The following is a 22,249-nucleotide window of genomic DNA, read 5'->3' on the forward strand; positions in this document are numbered from 1 at the left end:
CTGAGAAATCCTAGTGTGTTCACAAGAGGTAGTTTAGTGTTATGGTGTAGGTTTAAAACTGTGGGAAAAGTGTTTTTTTCTAATGAGTGCGTACTTTAAAAAGCAATGAAAATATTAAGAATCAATACTTTCATGAGCTTGTTCAACACAATACACACATTTCTTTTACTCTTATGTTATAAGATGCTTTTAAATGTGCCGGGATTGGTTCCAGGGTTCTCGATCTCCCACAACTGGTGCAGTACAGTGCAGGTGTTGACCCAAGTGCAGCACAACATGCAGTCAAACACACGCCGAACACCTGTTCAACTCATGGCATACATACATGTTCATGATTATTTAACAGTTCAAAGATATCTAACATCTTCCATCAGTTAAAGGATAATTCCTGCTCTGTAAACTTACTTCCCTTGTGGTTCTTCTCGGTTTGTGTTTGTGTGCGAGTTAAATCCTAATCTAAGCAATCCATTTAGTAGAAAAAAGTAAGGGATGGGATCATGGTTGTGTGTGACTTCCTGTGTGTGTGTAAGTGTGTGTAAGTGTGTATGAAAAAGGTACTTGCAGTGCACACAACCTACCAAATGTCAAAGCTGAGCTCATCGCTGTACTGAGAACATCACATGTAAGTACTCCTCATTATTCTGTATATGTACACAGTAAGCTACATAATACTTATTTAAAGGGTTTTCTTACAGGAGAAGGCAAGTAAGTCAGGAAAGTTATATGTCAAAGGCTTTAATTGCTGCAACAAACACTGACAAACGTCCTGTTCGCGGCAAGAGATCCACTCTCATAACGAAGCGGCCTTTAGGGGCAAGACTCTGAACTGGAATTAGCTTCAACATTTTTTATTTACTTGACATACTTATTGATTTGTATTGGCCCTGACTGGGTCTCATGTGTTTTATTTAGCCCCAGAAATCTGGAAAAACTGATCCAAAAATAATGACAATAAGCCACAGTTCAAAGTCAGTGTTCAGTGTATTTAGGCTACAAAAGCACAGCACAGAGCTGGATCAAATTCAGCAACACTGAGGCTGATAGCTGTTTTATCACTTGACTCTAGATAAGGTTCAAACATACAAGTCTTCTAGATCTGTAGCTTTGACCTTCTGTGCAACTTATCTCATAAGTCTACGTTATGAGCTTATACTGTGCGGACAAAATGTCCAATCAGACGTTCTTAGAACAGAATTTTCAGTTTTCTTAATACGTAAAGATGGGAACTTGTGCAACAGCAGCAGGAACATATATTTTGCAATCGTTGGACTGGGTTGTTTGCTAAACGTGTGCCAGTCTTACACAGGTAGCGCACACACTAACAGTAATTGTGCACTTTATGTTACAAATGTCAGGCAAAAAAAAATGCAGTTATAAGAATTTAACTCTTTTAATGACAGAGTGGAAGTTTATGTTGTTCCTGTTGAATGTTGGTGTTAGCTGTTGCTAACTGGAGCAGGCTTGTGGTGTGCACAGCTGCAAGTATGACACCTGATTACTGCAGTAAATACCAGTAACATTTAAAAGGCATTCAAAATAATCCACTGATTGTCAGATGCACCTGAAAATCCATGTTATTGTCAGATGAAGTCTTCCTTTATCGACTTTACACCATATATACAATTAACTAAAGTAAATCATAGAAAATTTTGTATTTTTCTGAGGAGCACGGAGTAATTATTTATATCCCTGGCAAAATGTTTCCATTTGAATTGGAAAAATAAATAAGTAACCCACAAGCTTGTTCTGTTTATGTATCTTAGGAGACTAATAATGCCATCAGATACAAATTTTGTTTTGTTTGGTGCGAGTGTGACAACTGAATGAGATCTATAGTGTTTCGTGATATAAAGACCGGCCGTTCGCAGCTTCATGGCCGCGCTCGATATCTCTGGAGTGCTTGAAAAAGGAGTTAAGCAAGTAGCTTCTAGCTTGAATAACGCATGAAGGGAAATGAGATACAAACATATTGCAACTATCTGAGGAGACAGAAAATAAACAGCGAGGAAAAGTTAAAGCTTTACAACAAATTCAAATGCCATTCTTAGTCACAACTGTAATCTGCAAATTACCAAAGTCCCAAACTGGTTTGTCTCAAGGAATTATCCCATTGGTCTTTTTCTAGCAGACATTTTGAATGTACTACTTGGGAAAAGTACTAGTGGAACATTAAGGATGGCTTTAGATTATTCAAGGTGTCTTTCATTCAACAATGATAATGTGACCGTGAGCCAGCTGGGTTTCAGGGTCCTGCTGGCACCAGAACTCTGGAACAATGCTGGCAGCCATGATGCATTTATTAAAAAGAAGATCGTCTGAAATTGATCAAATGAAAACCTGAGGATAAATAAGGAATGTACAGAAGAGTATTAATTCACTCTCGTAGATAATTTAGGAACTTGAGCTGAGCTTGGATAAGTTCTCTATAAAAACAGTTTGCATTTCACCAACCTACTGCACCTCCATGTTTCAAAAAAATGTATTTAAAATCAAGTTAACAGAATGTAACGATATACTGATCACGCAAACCTATATTTAATTATAAATGGTGCAAAGACAGTAAACTGCATGTTGAAACTGAGAAATTGTATTTATTTATTACTGAGATTACAAGCTAAACATTCTTAAAAAGGTGGGACACGGACACCTTTATCGTTGTTGCTGTTACAAATCTGTAAGCATTTGGGAACCAGGAGACCAATTGTAGTTCAGGATTTGTTCCTATTTTTTTTGCTTTTTATGTGGCCTCAGTTGCTCAGCAGTTCTGAGCCTCCTTTGACATAATTTTGTTTTTTACAATACGTCAAACGCTCTTCACGGTTGACCGGTGTGGACTGCCGGCAGGCCAGTTTAGGCCCGTGAAGACAGGCGATATTAAAACTAATCAACTTAAACAGAGCAGAATATCTCATCTAACACGGATGTAGATGTAAAGAATAATTCAAATGTTCAAAATGGTGGCTTAGGAAGTAAAAAGTAACTGAATTTGACTCTTCATCTGTTTTTATTTCTTCACGCTGCATCCGCTACCAGATCCTGCCTGAACACTGAACAGCTTAAATCACATTATAAGTCGTTCATAAGGTGATATTATGCTGCTGTGTGTGTATACTTTGATTAGTTCAAATCAGTTTAAAATATCTTGTTCAAACTTTTTTATGAACAGACTAAGATTTGTCAACGTAAACGTTCCATAGTCCACTTGACATCAGACAGCGATGCGTTTTGTGAGATATGTCAGTATATTGGATGTTTGAAATGAAAGAATGTTATTGTGGTTTGGATTTTTGCTCTTTAAATTGGGAATTATTTAGCTTTTTATACATATTCATAGAGTTTAAGAGGTCCAAATTGTGTCTGAGGAATGACACTGATAATTTAGAATAATGAGCGTTATGTTCTGTGTGTTTGATGACCTCACTGACACCAGCAGGCACTTCTGACTTGGGGCTGGTCTGCCACTTCTCTGCTGTGCTGCTGCAGTCTTCTTGTCTTGCTCATTTAGAGGGCCGTTTTCCTTCTGTCTGTTCAGTGGATTGAGGCTTTATGACCGACTTGGCTTCTTGATAATATTCCCATGTTTGGCCACAAAAACTGTTATCGGTTTGTGTTTCGGATCATCATCCTGCAGCATTGTCCTGAAATTTAAAGGGGTTGTGCACAAATGATACCATTGCTGTTCATCTAATAAAACACATAAACCTGAATGCAGCAGTTATTGTTTTAGGTCTGGTTTTGTGCTGGAAACAAGAGCCAAAATAAAGCCCCATGGCTTAACTCATTTTGTATTGCACCGTTGTAAAGAATAAAAGTCATTACAGTTCTTCATTTCCTCTGTTTTGGACTTTAGTGGCAAGCAACAAGTCATGATTTAAGCCACATTGACATCTACTGCAGAGGCTTAATGTGTTTTCTGCTCTTCTCTGTAGGCGATTACCAAGCTGTGTTTCCCTGTTATGAAAGCATAACTGTCTGTTCACTGGGGGTGTATGAGACATTAGGATTCCCTCTTCATGGCTTCATAATAACCTCCAGTTATCTTACTCAGTTCTCTTTTTCATTCTCTTATACAAATGAACATACTCACAGCCACACATAAGCAACCATTCAAAGTGAAACTGAAATTCATAAAGCAGTGTATTTCCCTCCCTCCTGTATTTCCATTTTGCTTGTCTTTCCATCAGGAGTCCTATCAGACCAGTAAATGGAGTTTTGTGTGCTCATATTGAGTATGTTATTCTTATTTCAAACACTATCGAGAGTAAAACGAAGCCCCGCAATCACCTGACAAAACTTTGTAATGTACCAAACACTATTTGTATTAAATGTAAAACAGCCGTGCACTAATCAAAATGTTGATGTGTGAGTTTTTGGAGCAGCAGGAGACGGCTTACAGAGCTTCAAACAGTCAGCTGTGCTGCAGCTGCAGGTGCAAACTGAACCACTGCTGTATGTTTTATTCATTTTTAACAACTGTCTCTACAATCTCTCAATGTGAAATGTTCATCCGTGGGGTGATTTCCTCTCCTGTAAACTCCCCTCATGTTTAGCTTCACCTCCACGCAGGTTTCAGTTGTCACCAGTCTGTGAGATTGCGATTGATTGCCGATCAGTTCTAGGCGGATGATGTCGCCGTCTCATTTGTAGCAGAATAATATTCGAGTGATGGTCCTCTACCGCTGCTGTGTTGGCCTGATCCATTTAAAGCCGCACGAGTGAACATGTGCTTATAGGCTCAGGGTACCAAGCAGTTAACCAGGAAATAAGACTTGGTGGTTAAATGGTCAAAGTCTGTTGGATTGAGGTGGAAACGGATGGTTGTGTGCACCTGTGTGTGTCAGAGGATCAACATTATGCCACCGAAATATATGTTTTGTATTGTTGCTGTTCCAGTCGAGCTAAGGCGAGTTTACAAGTTTATATTTTTTCAAGTCGACCGTGTAGGATGCTCACAAACAAATATACACAGACAAAACAACTTTTTTCACAGTGTTTCCATAGGAAAATCTACAGTTCTTTTTCTGTGTACGTAAACACTAACATTTACATTTCAGCAAGTCTGCTGAATTAAGCAGATTCATTTCCTTAGAAAAATCCCTCTTTTTGTTAACTGTGTTTATAGCGACAGAAAAGAGGAAATTCAAAATGAAAAGAATAAACTATTGAAGACTGGAACTGTGTTCGGAGTAACTTTTGAAAGTGTTTTTCATTAGATGAACTTGGCATTTTATCCTCCATCTGCCTTTCTAATGCGGCTCTTCATTTTGGAGCCGCATTATGAAGCGATACATTTGCTGGCAGTATGGAAGGAGGAAACAATGTCAGTTTTGATAAAACTGTTCAAATGTTCATGCAGTGTTGTTATATGACAAACTAATCTAATGCAATCGTAAAAAATATGCCCCAATTCAAAGCTAATGGGAACATCGGGTGAAAGACTTTCAACCCAGCAAGAGTGTAGCAACACAACGGAATAAAGGTGTTTCTATCTTATCCTCCGTTGTTTCACAAATGTTTTCTTTCTTCAAAGGATAGAGGTACTACATATACAGCTTGTGTTCAAATGCAATTTAATGCAAAAATCAAATGACATTTAACATTTCCTTGAGACATGAAAACCATTTATTGACACTAACAACTGAATTTACTGAAGCATTCAGTATTGCTGACAACAGCCTTTCTTTATTTCTATTTTGGTTGCCCCAGTCTACATTTGAATGTATTTTTAATAACAAGATGAATAATCTGGTTATCTTGATTTTCTACAGTAATACAGAAAGGCAACATTTGCTGCACAAACAGTAAATGCTGCAGACTTGTATGTAGGCGCTGTGGAAGTGCACAGCAGTTTTTCCATGGTAAACCAACGTCATCGTACCTTCATCAGCTTAAACCTGATCACAACTTTGTAGCTGCAATGCATTTGTTAGTTTCTTCATTAACGTCAGTGAAGTTGTCCTCAGGAAAAAACAACTCACTTAACTTGAACTTTACAACAGACTGCACTGCTGTGAATATCACTTGAATATGAAATGATTCAAAATCACAGCACATTAAAGTGACTGCATTGTTTCTTAAAATTCAAGAATTCCCTCTCGTAGAAACATAAACCTACAATAGATCTATTATAGAATAATACTGATAATAATATACAAACGCCACAGTAAGAACTCAATGTAACATAAGTCGGCACAGACTTTTCCTCAGCATAGAGGATACCAGTGTTGCCCAAGTTTATGAGGAGATGTTCTGCCACAGTGTTTTTCAGCTGCTCTTTGCTGGAGGGGTTGTCCTGTGCTACTTCTGTCTTTAAGATTCTCTGACGGTGTTTTAATAGACTCAAACTGACACACTTGGCCGTTCATAGTTCTCACTCTTCTTCTTCTGTAGACATTTATGGAAGTGTGTCACTATAATGCTGAAATATTCCTCGCCCCGCAAACCTTTGATGATTGGGAATCCCTTTGTCATTTTTGTATTTCCACAGGTATTTATGTTTCCACTGATAAATTACATTTCTCAGCACCTTTTTCATTGGTCTGTGCTGATTGCGTTCACTTTGGTACTCTCGGCCACATTCATGACAAATCCGCTGGATACTTTGACATATTTGGAATTATATTATTATATTCTAATCAAAAAATATGCTCCAAACAGTCATCAGGCTTATTTCGAACATCATTAGCATTGTGTAATAGCGTAGTTCTGTGCCCAGGAGCAAGAGAGGGTCATTTTTCTTTTAATGCTGTTCATACAGGTTGATGTTTTGTAGTATTCATCGATTCGTCTAAGCTGTCACAGAAACACAAATTTCCACTAAGAAGCAGCAGGCCAAATCTGGAGCACTCGCTTGTCTGTTTCAGTATCCCACTGACAGCGGCGACATGGAAGGCAATAATGTATCTGATTTTCTGATTTTTGGTGGTGTTGCTCATTGTATAACTCCTGATTACTGCTGCGACTGTGTTTCCACAGATATTTAACTGATCACAGATCTTCCTGTATCTCTAAGTTCTTTCGGCAGTTCTTGTCCACGTGAAGCCATGACATGTTGACATGCTGATAGACACTGTCAGAAAACTGAGAAAGTTCTGGTGTTCACAGGCAAGTTTTAGAGGGTGCCTGGGCAATTGATTGGAAATTACCATTAATTTTAGTGATCGCAGGCTGTCTGTTATGCGTGTCAGTACTTCCAGGTGTTTTCATTGCTGTTGTAGTAAGATTCTTCTTCAGGGTGTGTGTTTTAAACGCTGTCTTTCTTTGGTGTTTGTTCTTGGTTGTTCATAAGAGGAAATGCTCCACCACTACTGTCACTGTTCTGCACAGGGGTGTGAGCTCCCATCTGTTGAATACTAAGTTTTGAACTTTATTTGTATTCCGACATGATTCATCTTCTGTTACGACCCTGGTGTCAAAATCCACGCTGTCTAAAACGAAAACAAAGAATCTATATTTCCATTCTGATGAAATAATCATCCAGCAGCCGACAAACTAAAAATAACTCGCACATCAGTGTGTACGGCTGATGGAGGTGCAGAGATGTGTGGGAGAGAAGGTAAACTTTACTGTCTTTATATGCTGTTTCACAAGCTGGTTTCAAAGAAACTTGAATGAAGTTCCCCTCATGAGGTAACAGACAAAATGTTTTCTGTCATTGAACCAAATGTCACTTTTTTCTGACGACCAGCCCCCTTTCCGCTGACATTTTGTATATTTGTTACAACATAAGAACAACTACAGACACTCAATTCTTTACCTTCCCTGAATCACAGACCCTCAGACATCCTGCTGTGTCCAGGCTTCCTGCTTCAGTTAAACCAAACACCGTGATTAAACGTGACTTGGTTATCGAATATGCAAAAAACACGAGGAAAATGAGGGAAACCCTCTGTAGGAGACAATGGAGGATGAGCAAGACAAAAGTATGTGAAAAGAGTGAATCACCCTTGTTTCTTGCTTGTGGCCCACACTTTGTCTTTCTCTCTTTCAGTAATGACACAATGTGGGCCACACGCCCTCGTTAGATGAGTGACTAATGAGGGAGTCCTCACTTTCAGGTGTTTTCCATCAAAATCACGACTCAGAAAGAGAAATTCTTCCACTGAGGAAAACACAGAACGCCATAATGAACCTGTACTTTGTCAATTATTTACATCCAAACGCTCTCGACAGAGAAAATGAATTTACACGGGGCCTATCAGTGAATGTTTCAGAGTGGTAGGCATAAACTGAAGGTTTTGCTCTAAAAGGAAACAAAAGGCTTGTTTCATATTGAGCTGAAGGGGAACAGAAGCAGGTGTGAACCCTTCATGAAGGCAGTACAGAGGCAGGCAGAAAAACCTCAGAGAGACACATGAGACGTGTGTGAGATGTTTGTTTTGTCCTTGTTGTGGTTCATGTCTCTAAACCACCTCAGCAGTGTGTTTCTACAGCACTGATCCACCAACTGATCCCCGAAGATATCATTAGCTAACATGGCAGGAGGTGTCCTCAGGCAGTTCATTTCATTTCTGTGTTAAAAAATAACAATGTTGTATTTTTGCTGTTTAAGCAGGTATCATTAGACAGATTTTAAGCAGTTATGTGGAAAGACAAACATTTATGTCTCCTTTTCCCGTTTCATTTACATTTCTTAACCTTTCGTGACACAGTCGATTCTCGCAATCGGTTTTACATTCGTGGGTCTTTTTGTCCACTCTGTTTCAAACAGTATCTTCTCTGTAATCATGCCACATCAGCACTCTCATATGTTGACTCTGTAACAGCAATTATACAAGCAAACACAATGCAAGCGTGTGTTAGTTCTATGTGGATAACGAGAGTTTATTACAGACAAACCTAGACAGCAGTATGAGCAGGCAGATGTTCTCCGATGTTATACAGATGTTGTTGCTGTTTTTAATGCAGACAGGAGTCTACCACAGATTCAGTGCGGGCATTGTTACTAGCAGATGTTTAACTTCCCTGTAGTATTGAAATAAATACCATTATTCAGAGTGCTGTCAGAACTGTACTCACTCATACTTGATTATATTCATGAGTCCAAAGATCTGATTAAGTTGCACAGCCCAGATGGCCTGTAAACGTAAACTGAACAAATTTAAGATCACCAATTCCTTGTTGCCTCAAATGCAATTAAGGTGAGGCAGTTTGCAGAGAATTATATTTACAGAGTCGTGCTTCTTATTGTCAGTATAAAACCTGAAAATCTTTCCATCTGCCAGTTTGTTAAGGCTGCTGAAATTTGCCCAGTTTTATTAGTTTGATCAGTTTTAATGTTGGTCGTTAACGCTAGTTTGTCAGTAGAAGCATTCATACAAAAAAGAATCAGATGAAGAAAAGACATTTAGTGAAAACGGTTGGTCTCTTCCACCTGACCCGAGCGGACTCTTTTGGCAGGTTTGTTAGTTAAGGTGAGAATTTACTCAATCCAGTTCAGTTCCTTTCACTGCAAAAAATTTATTCGTGGTATCGTAAATTACAAGAAATTTCTTTTCCAAATATTTTTTATTTCAATCAAACAAAAAAGTTGTGTCTTAGATTTTAAAGCTTTTCTCTGTGCAGCAGCTTCAATGGGTCAGAATAACCGGCAGATACAAATGATTCACGTCCAACACTGAGAAACTTTAAAAGACTTTAAAAGTGTCTGTTTTTTTTTTGTTTAATGTTTCCCTTGTTGTATCTTACATGCACACGGAGACTTCAGCAAATTACTTCTGCTTTTACGAGGTTTCAAATTTTTCCTTCATACTTTGAACAGCCAAGAATTAAAAACTTGATTAATATGCGAGTGATGAGAAGTTCCAAGCGTTCACACAGCAGAATCTGTTTGCTTTCCTGAACACAGCTGAACACGTCAAAGATACAAAAATCAATGATAAAGACAATTTTCATGAAAGAGGAACTTGTAGGATCTGGTCATAAAGTTTTGAGAGGAGACGACACATCACCATTTGTAGATTTTAAGATTTACTTTCTAACTTTCCATCAAAATCAAATCAAATCAGTGGAAGAAATTCTTCCACTGAGGAAAGCACAGAACATCTAAAACTTTTTTTCATCCCGTACTAAATATATTAAACACAGTTCTCTTTACATTTCTTTTTTCCAGCAATAAATAAATAAATAAATACTCTTTCTTTTTGAAGAGGTGCATCGCTTTAGGTGTGTTTGTTCTGATCGTTTCCTCTCAGGAAAAGTTAGAGCTTCTCGGTTTTAATAAAATGCTTGTAGTTATTCTAACAAAGCAAGTGGCCAACAAAACTTATCAAAGACACACTACACGTTCGTCTCATAATGTTTCAAATGCCTTTATCTTACATGGCAATACAAATTACAACTGACAAACGCACTCCGATCAAAGCAGTTCTTCGTCGTCATTATAAGGCTTACTTATAATTTAAGCGTACATCTGTGTTGCGTTACACTGATGGGCTGATTAACAGACCCTAAACTATATGAGATCAGCGCAAGGACCCAGCAGAGCTTCAAAATTCATTGTTTTTTATGGTGGCATTATTCAGTTTGCGTTTCTTTAAAAAGATTAGTCCTGCAGTTCGGGCTTTAACTCTGATACACTAACTATAAATCTAAACCAGTACAGTTACATGACCGGGAGGTGAAATATGATGAATTAGGCCGAAAAGCTATTCAGATTGTGCCAAAGAAAGAAAACGAATCCAGAGAGATCCCAGCAAGTTTTGTGACATACATTATCAGGCAGTAGCTCAGACACCGTTGGCCCCTTTAGATGATTTATTTATCATTAGAGTCATTAGATTAAAAATACAGAAAAACAGAAATTAATATTAACTCACTAAATTAATTATGGCCTCATTACGATACCTAAATGATGAGCTTAGTTTATCTTATAACCAGTATGTGCAACACAGATAAATATATAAATATATATTTATATGTGGAGGTTTAAGATGTTGGTGAGCAGATGTCACCCTCTTCTTCTGTAACAACCAATCAAAGGTCATTATTCTGATTCTGGCTTTCATCAACAACTCTGTGTTTTTTTTCAGACCAATCGCTGCTGAGGGAGGTGCGACGTTGCTTAAAAAGAGAGTTCATTTGATAAATAAAAAACATTTCCGCCTGACTCCGGATCACTGAGCACATAAGGACGCTTGACACTCAATAGCAAATGTAAGTATACTCTATTTATCAAATTCAGTTTATTGTTATTTAGAATATAGAAAATGTCCAAAACTTGATCATATATCAAGGATACATTACTTTGTGATAATTTTGAATTGTGAACTTAAAAGATCTCAGCAGGACCAGCGAGGCCTAAATGTGAAATTGTGTTTTAAATCAGCAGCACGGTGATGATCGTCTGTGAATATATTACAAAACTGAAAAAAGAAACCACCAGGTATGAAAAACTATTACACATTAAACACAAAAACAAGAAAAACAAACACTGACATCAAACGCATGATATTGTCGTTATATCTCATAGAATTTAACATTTTGGAACGTTTTATACAATAAATATTGTCTTTTTGTTGTTGTTGCTTCATTTGTTTCATTTATACTCGGGTGAGTATTTGGCAGATGACCGCTGCAACATGGACCGCCGCTGTGTGCACAATCAGTGGGCCATTTACAAATTCTAAATCTAAAATGTAAACGTACATCTACAAAAGTACAGTAACATTTTACATTTGCGCATTCATTTTGCATAAACTGTTGGATGTAATATACCAATTTAAGCAAAACACACCTTCTACAATGATTTGTGTAAAACAGATATTCAGTGATACACACATTTATGACCTCAGTGCAAAAGAAGTTTTCTCTAATTCTCGTTATCTTGAAAAATAAGTTAAAAAAGCCATCGAACAAAATGATGTCCAACGTAAACTAAATCTGTGTGCGCGTTCTTTGGGAATGAAATTAAAAACACACAACCAAGTCTAATTAATTAAGAAAAAAATAGATAAATAAAAACGAGGATAACTTGTCCTGTGCTCTCCTTTTTCTTCACCTCTCCTCTCTTTGCTCCTCATCATCCCCTCCCCCCTCCATCACTGTTGTATCTGCTGCAGAAGCTCCATCCTGCCACAGATATCATCATCTTGGTTTCTGGGTTGTCGTTCCACGTGTACAAAAGACTTTGAACGTCTGTTTATCATCAATATCACTCTTCTCCAAACTCCATTCAGATTTCTTCAGATTCTTATGTCAGCTCTTAGATCCCACGTGACAGGCATTTTAATTTCAGTTCTTGATATTAAATAAGTACATTGAAAGTGTGGATATTCCCTCAGATTTGAATATAGTATGCTGTTTGAGATAACTGACTGACTGGAATATATTTGCAAACAATGACAATTTTCTCACTTAAAAGTCAGTCAGACGGGACATTAGCTAAATATATTTGCATTCTTTCAATGAAATATTATCTTGTAATCTAATATTGAATATTTATCCTGTTACATTCATCCCACCGACAGTATAATAAATAATTCATATACTATACTGTTCAATGCATAATTTTAAATTTGACTCTAAGTGAGACTGAGAGATTTACTGACAACTTGATTATTTAAAGGCATTTTCCATGCATTTATTGGACAGTACAGGGATGAGCGACATGCAGCATAAGGACCCGGCAGACCTAAAGCAGAAACATTGTAATGTTTGTAACTCCAGCAAAAAGCCGTAAGATATAATTTCCAATTATCATCTTATGTATTGTTTTGTTAGTTTTGCTTATTTTCTTTTTTTTTTATTAAAGTCCAAGTTAAACCCCAGAAGAATCAGACACTAGCTCTGGTTGTGTCTTTGCACCCGTTTATACTATAAACTATAAACATTTAAATAAGCAGCATTTTGCATTGAGTTGGACATAAGATTTTATTCAGTCTGAATCTCTTGTGCTCAATAAAATGCAGAACACTGGTTTTATCTTTAACTCATGGGAAATCATCTTTTCTTTATTTGATATTTTGTTGATATTGATCAGGTTCAATTGTAAGACAGACCTATTAAAGACCGATAAAAGGTGATCATCATAAAAAATGATAAAACTCTTTATGCTTTGACAGTATATTTATATATCCTTTAAGAAATTTTGTGGAAGAATTAAGTGAAAAACTTGATCTCTTTAAATTATTGATTCACGTACATGAGTGGTGGGGGCCACATGAAACTCACCTGTTCTTATTCTTCAATCAAAAACCTTTTAAACTCTCTGTGCTCAACACTTTGATAGCGAAAGAGAAGAGAAACAGAGATAATGGAGTGAAATGGGGAGAAAAAGAAACATCTACCTTAAACCACAATCTAGGTGTGCTGTCGCTGCTGTGGTCTCTCTTTTTTTCTACCTTTAAGCGTGGAGAGATCCGTCTTTCGTGGAACAAGGGAGGAAGAGAGGGGGTGTGAGACTCAGAGGGGGAGGAAGAGATGAGGGAGGACTGGGATACGAATCTGCACCTTAACTAAATCAAGTCCCACCACAACCCAGCGTACGCTCAGCGTGTCTCTTCCCTCCGACTTTTGTCTGCTTCTTTTCATTCAAAGCCCACCACAGGCCGCCTACTCTCAGCTCTGTGAAGTCTTTGACTTTTATCTTCTCAAATCTCTCTAAATCTGAGACCACCACAAACCCCTCGTTGCTTCCTGCTGAAAGACTTCCCTTTGCATCGAAATTTCAAATATATAAATATGATGGTAAAGCAAGGATGTCTGTAGAAAACTAATTTATTTAAATGGTGAGTGTAACATGTTTAAGTTTCTCAGATATATTTTTCTTACCTTTCACAGTTGAAGAAGTCCTTTCTTAAAGATTCAGGTTTATTTACTCAGAGAGACTAATTCAGGAGTTGGACCTTGTGTTCTGACTCACGCATTTGCGGAGTCAGTGAACAAAATCTTAGGAGTGAAATAAAGTAACAGTGTTCAGGAAAAAAAAGAACACAGTTGAATAGCTTCTCCTATTACAGAGCATATTTCATTACGTGACATTTTAATTGTCAAGTTTACAACTAATAGTCTGTTTTGACCCACCTTTAATTAATGATTTAAGGTCTATTCGTTGTCAGCAAAGTTGTACAGAGAGCAATCGGGTTGTTGCAAAGAAATAATTCAATAATGTTTAATGACCAAAAAAAGAGGTAAAGGTGTTCCACATGGCTCCATTTTTGGGCCACTTATTTTTCCACTGGGCAAGTACCCTCATCAGCTGGAAACTCCATCACCACGGTGTGAAATTTAATGTCAATGCATATTTGTTATATTCAACTGTGCTGTATCTCCTTATCCATCAACAATACAATTATGGCTATTTTTTCACTTTAGAAATGTACAAAAGAACGCATGTTGTGCTTCTTCTAATGCAAAGGAATTGAGTTTGAATTGAGAGATGGTTTGCTCTTGACGTTTGTCATCTGTATCTTCCTTGTCTTATATCGATTTTTCAGAAATATGACCACAATGAAGAGCTTAATTCAGACCATCCTTTTTGTCGTCACTGTGCTGAAAACAACGACTGGTGAGACGGACCGTCTGCAGATTTATTTATCTAATGAACAGTTGGGTTTTCCACATAAACTGAACATGCTTTTTAATCTTTTAGGATCTGAGGAGGTCATTTATGTTCAGGTTGGACAGGATGTCACTCTTGCGGGACCAGCGAGCGCTCCAGAACTTTATGTGTACTGGTACTTTGAGACAACTGATGGCATTGTGCTTGCCTGGGTCAATCATTTGGGTGGAAGGAACATCAATAGCAGTAAGCGGTGTAATCATTTAATCAAAGAAGTCATTTGTTTTTACAACAAATTGATTAAAAGGACTTGCATGTTGCAAATAGAGGTATCTTTTATCAAACTAATGTTTCATCTTTTTTTTTTTTACCTTTGTAGATGATCCCTGGAAAGATAAACTGTCCTTGTCTGGCAATTCATTGGTCATCAAGAATATCCAGGAAAATAACTACGGGACTATTTTATGTAATGCGAAAAACAAAGTTGAGAAAATTACGTCTACATATAAACTAATCAAAGTTAATGGTAAGAATACACAAAAGGTGACGTTATCAGTCATTTTACATTCAACATGATACAGTTTTGTTTAAAATGTGAAAATCTAGAGCATGTTTTTGGCAGTGTGTAATGCTAAGTTATATAATGTCATCGCAATTTATGTAATAGTAGTAAAAAACATACTCTAAAGATGTTAAAGCACTCAATGTGATTTTCTACACAACTGCAAAAGTATTTGCATTTGTCAGATTGATCTTATCAAGTTGATTTGATGTAAAAGTCCCCGTTCTTTGTTCTTCATTTTGTGCTAGTGAGTGTGAGTCCAGCGATGCTTTTGCTGCCTGAGGTCGATGTGTCTCTGACATGCAATGTGGAGACTCCTCAAGGTCAGAAGACACCCACCATACAGTGGAAGACTCCCCAGGGAAAAATGGAGACTGCTATTAATGGAAAATTTATGAAAAAAGCTGAGAGTCAAGACAGTGGAACGTGGACTTGTGTTGTGACAATTGATCAAAAAGAACAAAGCTTCCCAATTGTTGTTAAAGTTGTGGGTGAGTTGCTGTATATGGATACATTATGTTCTTTTTCTAGAGGTGCACCTTCATCTTGAAGATAATATTTACATTATTTCTCTTCTCCTAACTTTTAGGCCTTTCCCCTGCTCCCAGACGTCAGTATACATCTACATCCTCTTCCCTCAATATCCCATGTTCCTTTCCTTCTGACATCCCCTGGGAACAAATAAAACAGGACATCAAGGACGTTCAGTGGCACTTCATCGCCAAAAAATCCTCCAGTCAGAATCCACAGAAGCTCGTTTCCTTCTCGCCAGGAGATTCATCAAGCTGGAAGAAGGACCAAGACAGAGAACTGAAACATACTGAAAACCAAAAGGGAGATTTTTCTTTATTCAGAAATAAGGGCAAAGCAGATGACGGGGGTGAATACCAGTGCACCGTGACTTTTAAAAATGGCAAGACTGTGACCAGCCTTATAGAAGTGGACGTGTTGCAAAGTAAGTAGAAACTAAATGATTTTCTGCAAGCCCAGCTCTTTTTTACACTGTTATTTTCTTTGCTTCCTCTTTTACGGTCTTTCGTAAAACCGTTTGAAACAAGTGTTGTATGTTCCTTGCCTCTTCTCTGCCTCTGCTCTTGTTGTACCATGCTGATATTTTTATCTCTCTGCTGAAGAATTTATTTATTTCTAGTGTGATATTTTTCCAATTCGGTGGATGATGTATCGTAACTGGAATCTGTGTTGTGAGGACTTAAGATGTAAAACTACAGTTTCTCATTTTTTAAATTTCAGCCATTATTTGACCAGAAACAGAAATCCAGAGATGTGACGGGTTACTTAAAGGCAAAATGTCTTAAGTATTATATGACACTGTTTGCAGGTGTCTGTTTACTGAGCTCCGCCAGACAAAATCTACAGAATTTCATCAGCTGTGATTGAAAGTTGTTGTATCATACCTATCAACTCGTCTTGAATGTGCATCTCAAAATTAAATCAATTTAAACACATAAATTTGATTATGTAAGATATTAAATCTTATTGCTGTATGAGTCTGAGAAGACAAGTTTTCATGCTTAAAAGTTTGAGATACAACAATAACTCTGCATTTGTTGTTTCACATCAGGCTTTACCTGACTGATGCTGTTCCTCCATCTCATCACACCTCTTAAGTTTTAGTGCAGCTGTTGAGTTTTAGTGCATGTTACTTTTAAAACAAGCATTGTGATCATTCTTGAGAAAATCATTGCCATGCAGTTTTAGTCAAATGTGCAGTCTGAAGAAGATGCAGATATGTCCTGTTTATTGCAGTGAAAGTTTTCAGTCTATGTATTTGTTCTCTCCTTCGTTCAGTCATCCCTTCCCCGGGAGCAGTGTTGGTTTCTGGCCACCAACTCAACCTGACTTGCAACACCAGTCAACAGCTGCCCGAAGATTTGAAGGTGAGGTGGATGCCACCTAACCAATTTTCATCGAATGTTGACAAAGGATCGAGCCACCTCTACATCCCGAATGTGGGCACAAAGGCCAGCGGAATGTGGAGGTGTGAGCTGTTGCTGGGCAACAAACGGCTGACGATAGCTGATATAACGCTGAAAATTGGTGAGCACAGGAACACAAAGGCAGGAAATATGACATGGGCATGACCTTGTGGCCACAAAGTTTTATGACAGATACTTTGGTTTTACATGATGTGCTCCCTGTACTGTATACTGTTTGATGGCTGTCTTCTGTACACAGAGCCCATACTGAGTGTGTGGATGCTGGTGATCATATGCAGCGCTGCAGTCATCCTCGTCCTCCTCTGTGTCCTCACTTTCATCCTCTGCCGGCGCCGACAAGTACAGTTAAACTATTCTAATTCCTTTCTGTTGGATCGCACAGGATTATCAGCATGTCATTGATAGTTTTACTTCTGTCTCTTTTTTGGTGTCTCTCTTTGTGGCTCACATTAGCGGAAGACAAGACACCTCAGGCAACGACTCTGCCGATGCAAAAAGTACGTACAAACCATTTCCTGGACTGATGAGTCGTCAACCAACATACATTTACATCTACACACTCACTGAAATCAACAATCAACACTTTCAGCTGTTAAGGTTTATGAGGATAGAAACTTAAATCGTGTTTGTGGCTCTGTGTCTGTTTGCATCACTGAAACAAAATCTTTTATTTTTCAGCCCCAAGCCCAAAGGATTTTACCGGACGTAAAATCTCCCAGAGTGACATTCATCACAGGACATGGCAACCAGATGAATTGATGGCCTGATAAGATGATCTTATCTACTGAACTGTGCACCTCTGATTTACAAGCTTGCACTGGATGTTTGAAAAGATGAAAACAGCGTCAACCTGTTTTCATTTGTATAAAACTGTTGAACTGACAGATAAGACTGTTGTATTGCAAAAGGACCGTGTATTTGTATTTTACAGCTATATAGAGAGAGTTTGGATGGGTTTTACATTTGTATTCAAAAGATTTTTCATCAGATCCATGGAGATAAAAAACAGATTTAACCCTTTATTCAATCCAAGATAAATATTACTTTTTTATTTAAAAAATTTTTGTTAGATGTAGACCAATCCTTACTTTGACGCCAGCACTGTCTTTCACTCTTGTTTGTATTTTTATTTTTATTTTTATTTTCAAATTATTTTTTTCCCCTTCCCATTGTCACTCAGCCTCACTCTTACTGATGAATTCCTGTTGTAATCGGTGTAAAAAAGAGGTTTGACTTAAATAAACTGAAATAAGAAAAGGGCCTTCTCTTAAAAAGACGTCATCTGGATGGCGTCACATGTTGTTCCAAATCTTTAAATATGATTTTAACGATGCCTTCACAGCACGTGCAGGTTACTTATGCACCACCATACAATCGTAGATGCTCAGAACAGCAGCTGGTCTCTCTCCTCTTTAAAACGTTTCATATTTAGATGCACCAGACCTCAGGACGCTTTTCTACTTCACCTCAATCTATCTTAAATGGGCTCTGGCCCAGGGAAGGCAGCAGAGTTTTTGGACATTTATTATGTTTTAGTGTTTGTAAGATAGAGTTATAACTTACATTTGTGCATGCAACACACACAAGTTCTGCCTTTCACAACCATTCAATTTTAGATTTTGGCTTCCTCCATTGATCACAGAGGTTTTTTTTTTTTAACCATATCTTTTGTATGCTGAGTAATAGTATTCCTCGGCAGGCTTACCATTTGCTCACACGGCCTTTAACAGAGTGATGAACCCCCCCTTGTTTTCCCTTCTGAACGACCCAGCCTCTGTGAGATGCTCTTTTTATATCAGTCATGTTACTGGCCTGTTGCTAATTAACCAAAGCAGTCGTGAAATGTTTTTCTCCTGTTTTAATAACCTTTCATTTGTTGCCTCTGCCTAAACTATTCCAGCTAATTTCAACTGGTCATGTTTTCAGGATTCAAGAACTCTCATTTTTGATACTCGACACGTTGTCTATTCTAATTAGATATCAGTGATTTACAAATGATTAACTTCAGTTCTTTTATTCTACAGTGTGTCACAACTTTTCTAAAATGTTTTGTTATTTTAGAATTGTATGTTAAAGTGTAACATAATTATATTGGATACGATTTTGTTATTTTTTTGGTAGCTACGGTATGTTCTTTTGTTGACTAAATGTCGTGTCATGTTATATAGATATGTTTCTGTGATGCTCTATATTGTTGCCATAATGCAGTTACTTGCTAATACAAATAATTCCTCATGTATTATTTCTGCACACATGATGATGCTTTCATTTTCCTGAATAAAAGCATAGCCCTTTCTGCAGATAGAAGAGTTTTGTTTGTAGATGAAAACAAACTGTAAAATGTAAATAAATTGAACACAATCATATTGTATCACAACGTTTTTTTAATAAAGGATCAATATCATTGTCGAATATGGTAATGCAGTGGCGTGCTGGCTTCTCATGGCAGAGGGTCGGCGGCCTTCTGACAGATCCGTGGATACACAAAGTCACAGGGAACATCGTACCACCTCTGAGTGTAGCTGTCCACCACCACACAGTCCTCTCCGTCCGGCCCACCGGACTCATTGTTGTCTGGTTCGGACTTTTCCACGTTCCAAAATCTTTTCAGAAAGGATTGAAGAAAAAAATCATTGAGTGAGCATCTGTGCTGTTTTCCAAGTTAAGTTTTCATTCAACATTCAGTCCACAAACTGGAGTGTCTTAAATAGCAGTGAAATTTAAAAAAAGAAAAAAAAAACTTGTCTGTCTAATGAAGCTGGCAAGAATAACTACTGATGCAAACTTAAATCAACTTTAATTCTGTATGTGAGAGGGAATCTTTGCACACTACAATAATGGTCGCGCAGCCATTTTTATTTTGTGTTAATAACCGCGCATTCACACCGTCAGAGTAAGCCAGGTTTTCCACCAAGCAGGCAGACTGGCCCATGTCACATAATCAGTCCAGCACTTAGGTTCAGATTGAAATATCTCAACATCTATTTGATTAATTGCTTTAAAATTTTGCACAAATAGCTACAGACTCTGCAGCATGACTCTCAAGCACCACCATGAGGTTTGGGGAGGAAATGCCTGAATCCCTTATGAATGGATTATTAAAAGACTTTGATCAAGTCCTCACCTTGACAAGGTAGAAATTAACTGATGGTCAAATTTTTATGAATTGGTCCTTTACTCAGCATCTGCTCAACAAAGTCAACTTAAACGCAGAAATAATCTTGAACGCATATGTTTGTATTTGTCGATGCTGATCCTCATGTCCAGCTGCACTTCATGCGTTTTCAAAACAATAAGCTTTATTGTAATTGTACCTTTGTGAACATGCACAATGCTTGCGCTCAGTGTGAGTGAGACCAACATAAAAGCTCTGTAACATTCGGGCCTCCACTGAAGGTTATAAATCCTCTAACACTCTTGCTGTGTGAGTGAGTCAGTGTTGCATCATTAAGTCCTTGAATTCAGATTCAGCGCCTTGTTTTGCACATACGTATGAGCTTTTTTGTTGATATAGAACGTATTTGTTGTTTTTATGTTGTCTTATTGTGAGAGTGTCAAAGTTAGGATGAGTAATAACTCACCTTAAGAGCGCAAACAATATACGTGATGTACATGTTTTTATTTAAAACTGAAGCTAGTTGCTTGGATTATTTTGATTTGTTTGCACAACTGTAGCCTCACTGTTTATAGTTCCTGTACAATTTGATAAGTCTGTCAACCCTGATGAACTGCAAGTAAAGGTCGTAAATAGATTCTACTCAGGAAGAACCAAAATAAATAGATATTTTCTATCCTTTGTGTGTCCGAACCTGCCATTTTCTTCAAAGAGCGTGTATAATTAACATGAAAAATGATTTTTGTTTTCAAAATTTGTTTCCTCCAAATGAAATTAAATGAGAGCACAAATGGATGATGTCCAGACCTAAGGAGATTATTTTGGTTTCAATACTTACGAAACATTGAGCTTTGAGTTATCCACCCATTTCCATTCTCCTTCATTCTCAACATCACTCAGTCCAATCCAGTAGTTTGTGTATAGACCTCCAATCCTCCTGCCTTCTTTTTCCACAGCTTCCTAAAAATGTGTTGCATCCAAGTTAATGCCTCCATCTGAATGATAAAATACTCAAAATAAATGCTCCAACAGTACACAGAGACACTTACATGCTGTTCCCTGGTGGTCAAGATGGCAAGTTGGGCGTCCATCTTCTTACATGCATCAGCACCGGCCGACTGACTCTGTCTGTCAGTGCTGAGGTGGAAGCACTGATCCTCCACCTGAAGCCATCCATCAGGACACTCTGTGCATCTGATTGCTGGTAAAACAAAAACTAATCAATGGAAGCTGTTTGTAGAACAACATATATGAACAAACACTACAATATCATTCATCTGTTGGTGCCTGAATGAGGAGCATACAGTACCTGAAGCTGAGCAGTTGAGTGCCAGGCTGGAGTATTTATTACACAGGAGCTTGTATTGATCCTTCATCAAGGCTAGCCTCACTTTGAAATAGGCAGCGTCTCCGTCTGGAGCCTGACAGGAGACTTGAGAGACCAAGAGGCCAAGCAGAACACCGAGGACAGCGCCTGATGACAGGGAGCAGATGCAGCATTAGTGCACAATCATACACACAGCTCAGACAGTTGAAGAGTGTCTTACCTTTATTCTTGATTAGATTCATCATGTCTGTCAGCTAGCTGAAGATCGCAAACGTCTGTGTGCTCCCTCTGCGCTCTGTGGATGTTTTATAGAGCACTTTATGTACTAAAGAGACAGGAGAGGAAAGTACAGATTGCACAAATGTACCAAACAGATTGTAGTCTTCTTGATCATCAAAGCACGTAAACGCATGTGGTGCAATATTGTTTAGCCAAACTGCTGATGACCTGCCATGCGGGGTTAGATCAGTGGCTATCAAACTTGCTCTGGCATGACCAACTCCCTTTCAGAAAAGCATGTGCTTTTTATAACCAACCATTAACAATAACAGGGAAATTAATTAGAAAAAAGCTTAAACTCAACTCAGCTCAGACTCTTGTTTATTTTCTCTACATAAATCATATTAATTCAATCAACATTTTAATCCTGGTCATCCAAACTCCCCCTGCAGCAGCTCTTCCGCTTAAACAAATATTTGATGATGGACGTAGATTTGATGTTATTTACCATTAAAGAGCAAAGTCCCCTCTCTGTCCCAATCATTTGATTAAAAATTGGTAGAGATGG

At 37.9% G+C, this 22,249-nt stretch overlaps 2 protein-coding genes across 3 annotated transcripts; one reads left to right on the top strand and one right to left on the bottom strand.

The window, feature by feature from the left end:
• The first annotated feature begins 562 nt into the window (after nucleotides 1-562).
• cd4-1 (CD4-1 molecule) lies at nucleotides 563-19,444 on the top strand. Of its 2 annotated transcripts, none has more exons than XM_075465826.1 (12): nucleotides 563-622; nucleotides 11,031-11,154; nucleotides 11,330-11,383; nucleotides 14,436-14,506; nucleotides 14,591-14,746; nucleotides 14,880-15,026; nucleotides 15,311-15,553; nucleotides 15,652-16,017; nucleotides 16,872-17,120; nucleotides 17,259-17,359; nucleotides 17,474-17,517; nucleotides 17,699-19,444. In XM_075465826.1, exons 3-12 carry the CDS (start codon nucleotides 11,337-11,339, stop codon nucleotides 17,727-17,729), a joined length of 1,455 nt encoding a protein of 484 aa, XP_075321941.1. In that variant the 5' UTR covers nucleotides 563-622; nucleotides 11,031-11,154; nucleotides 11,330-11,336; the 3' UTR covers nucleotides 17,730-19,444. The 2 variants fall into 2 exon arrangements, with proteins under 2 accessions (XP_075321941.1, XP_075321940.1); XM_075465825.1 differs by having other exon boundaries at nucleotides 11,327-11,383; nucleotides 17,699-19,443.
• LOC142380198 (CD209 antigen-like protein C) lies at nucleotides 19,393-21,766 on the bottom strand. Its single transcript, XM_075465827.1, has 5 exons — nucleotides 21,683-21,766; nucleotides 21,445-21,609; nucleotides 21,185-21,336; nucleotides 20,974-21,095; nucleotides 19,393-19,623 (listed from the first exon to the last, which is right to left on the bottom strand). Exons 1-5 carry the CDS (start codon nucleotides 21,705-21,707, stop codon nucleotides 19,461-19,463), a joined length of 627 nt encoding a protein of 208 aa, XP_075321942.1. The 5' UTR covers nucleotides 21,708-21,766; the 3' UTR covers nucleotides 19,393-19,460.
• Nucleotides 21,767-22,249: the final 483 nt, after the last annotated feature.

The sequence above is a fragment of the Odontesthes bonariensis genome, chromosome 5, assembly GCF_027942865.1.
Source record: "Odontesthes bonariensis isolate fOdoBon6 chromosome 5, fOdoBon6.hap1, whole genome shotgun sequence".
Lineage (NCBI taxonomy): Eukaryota > Metazoa > Chordata > Actinopteri > Atheriniformes > Atherinopsidae > Odontesthes > Odontesthes bonariensis.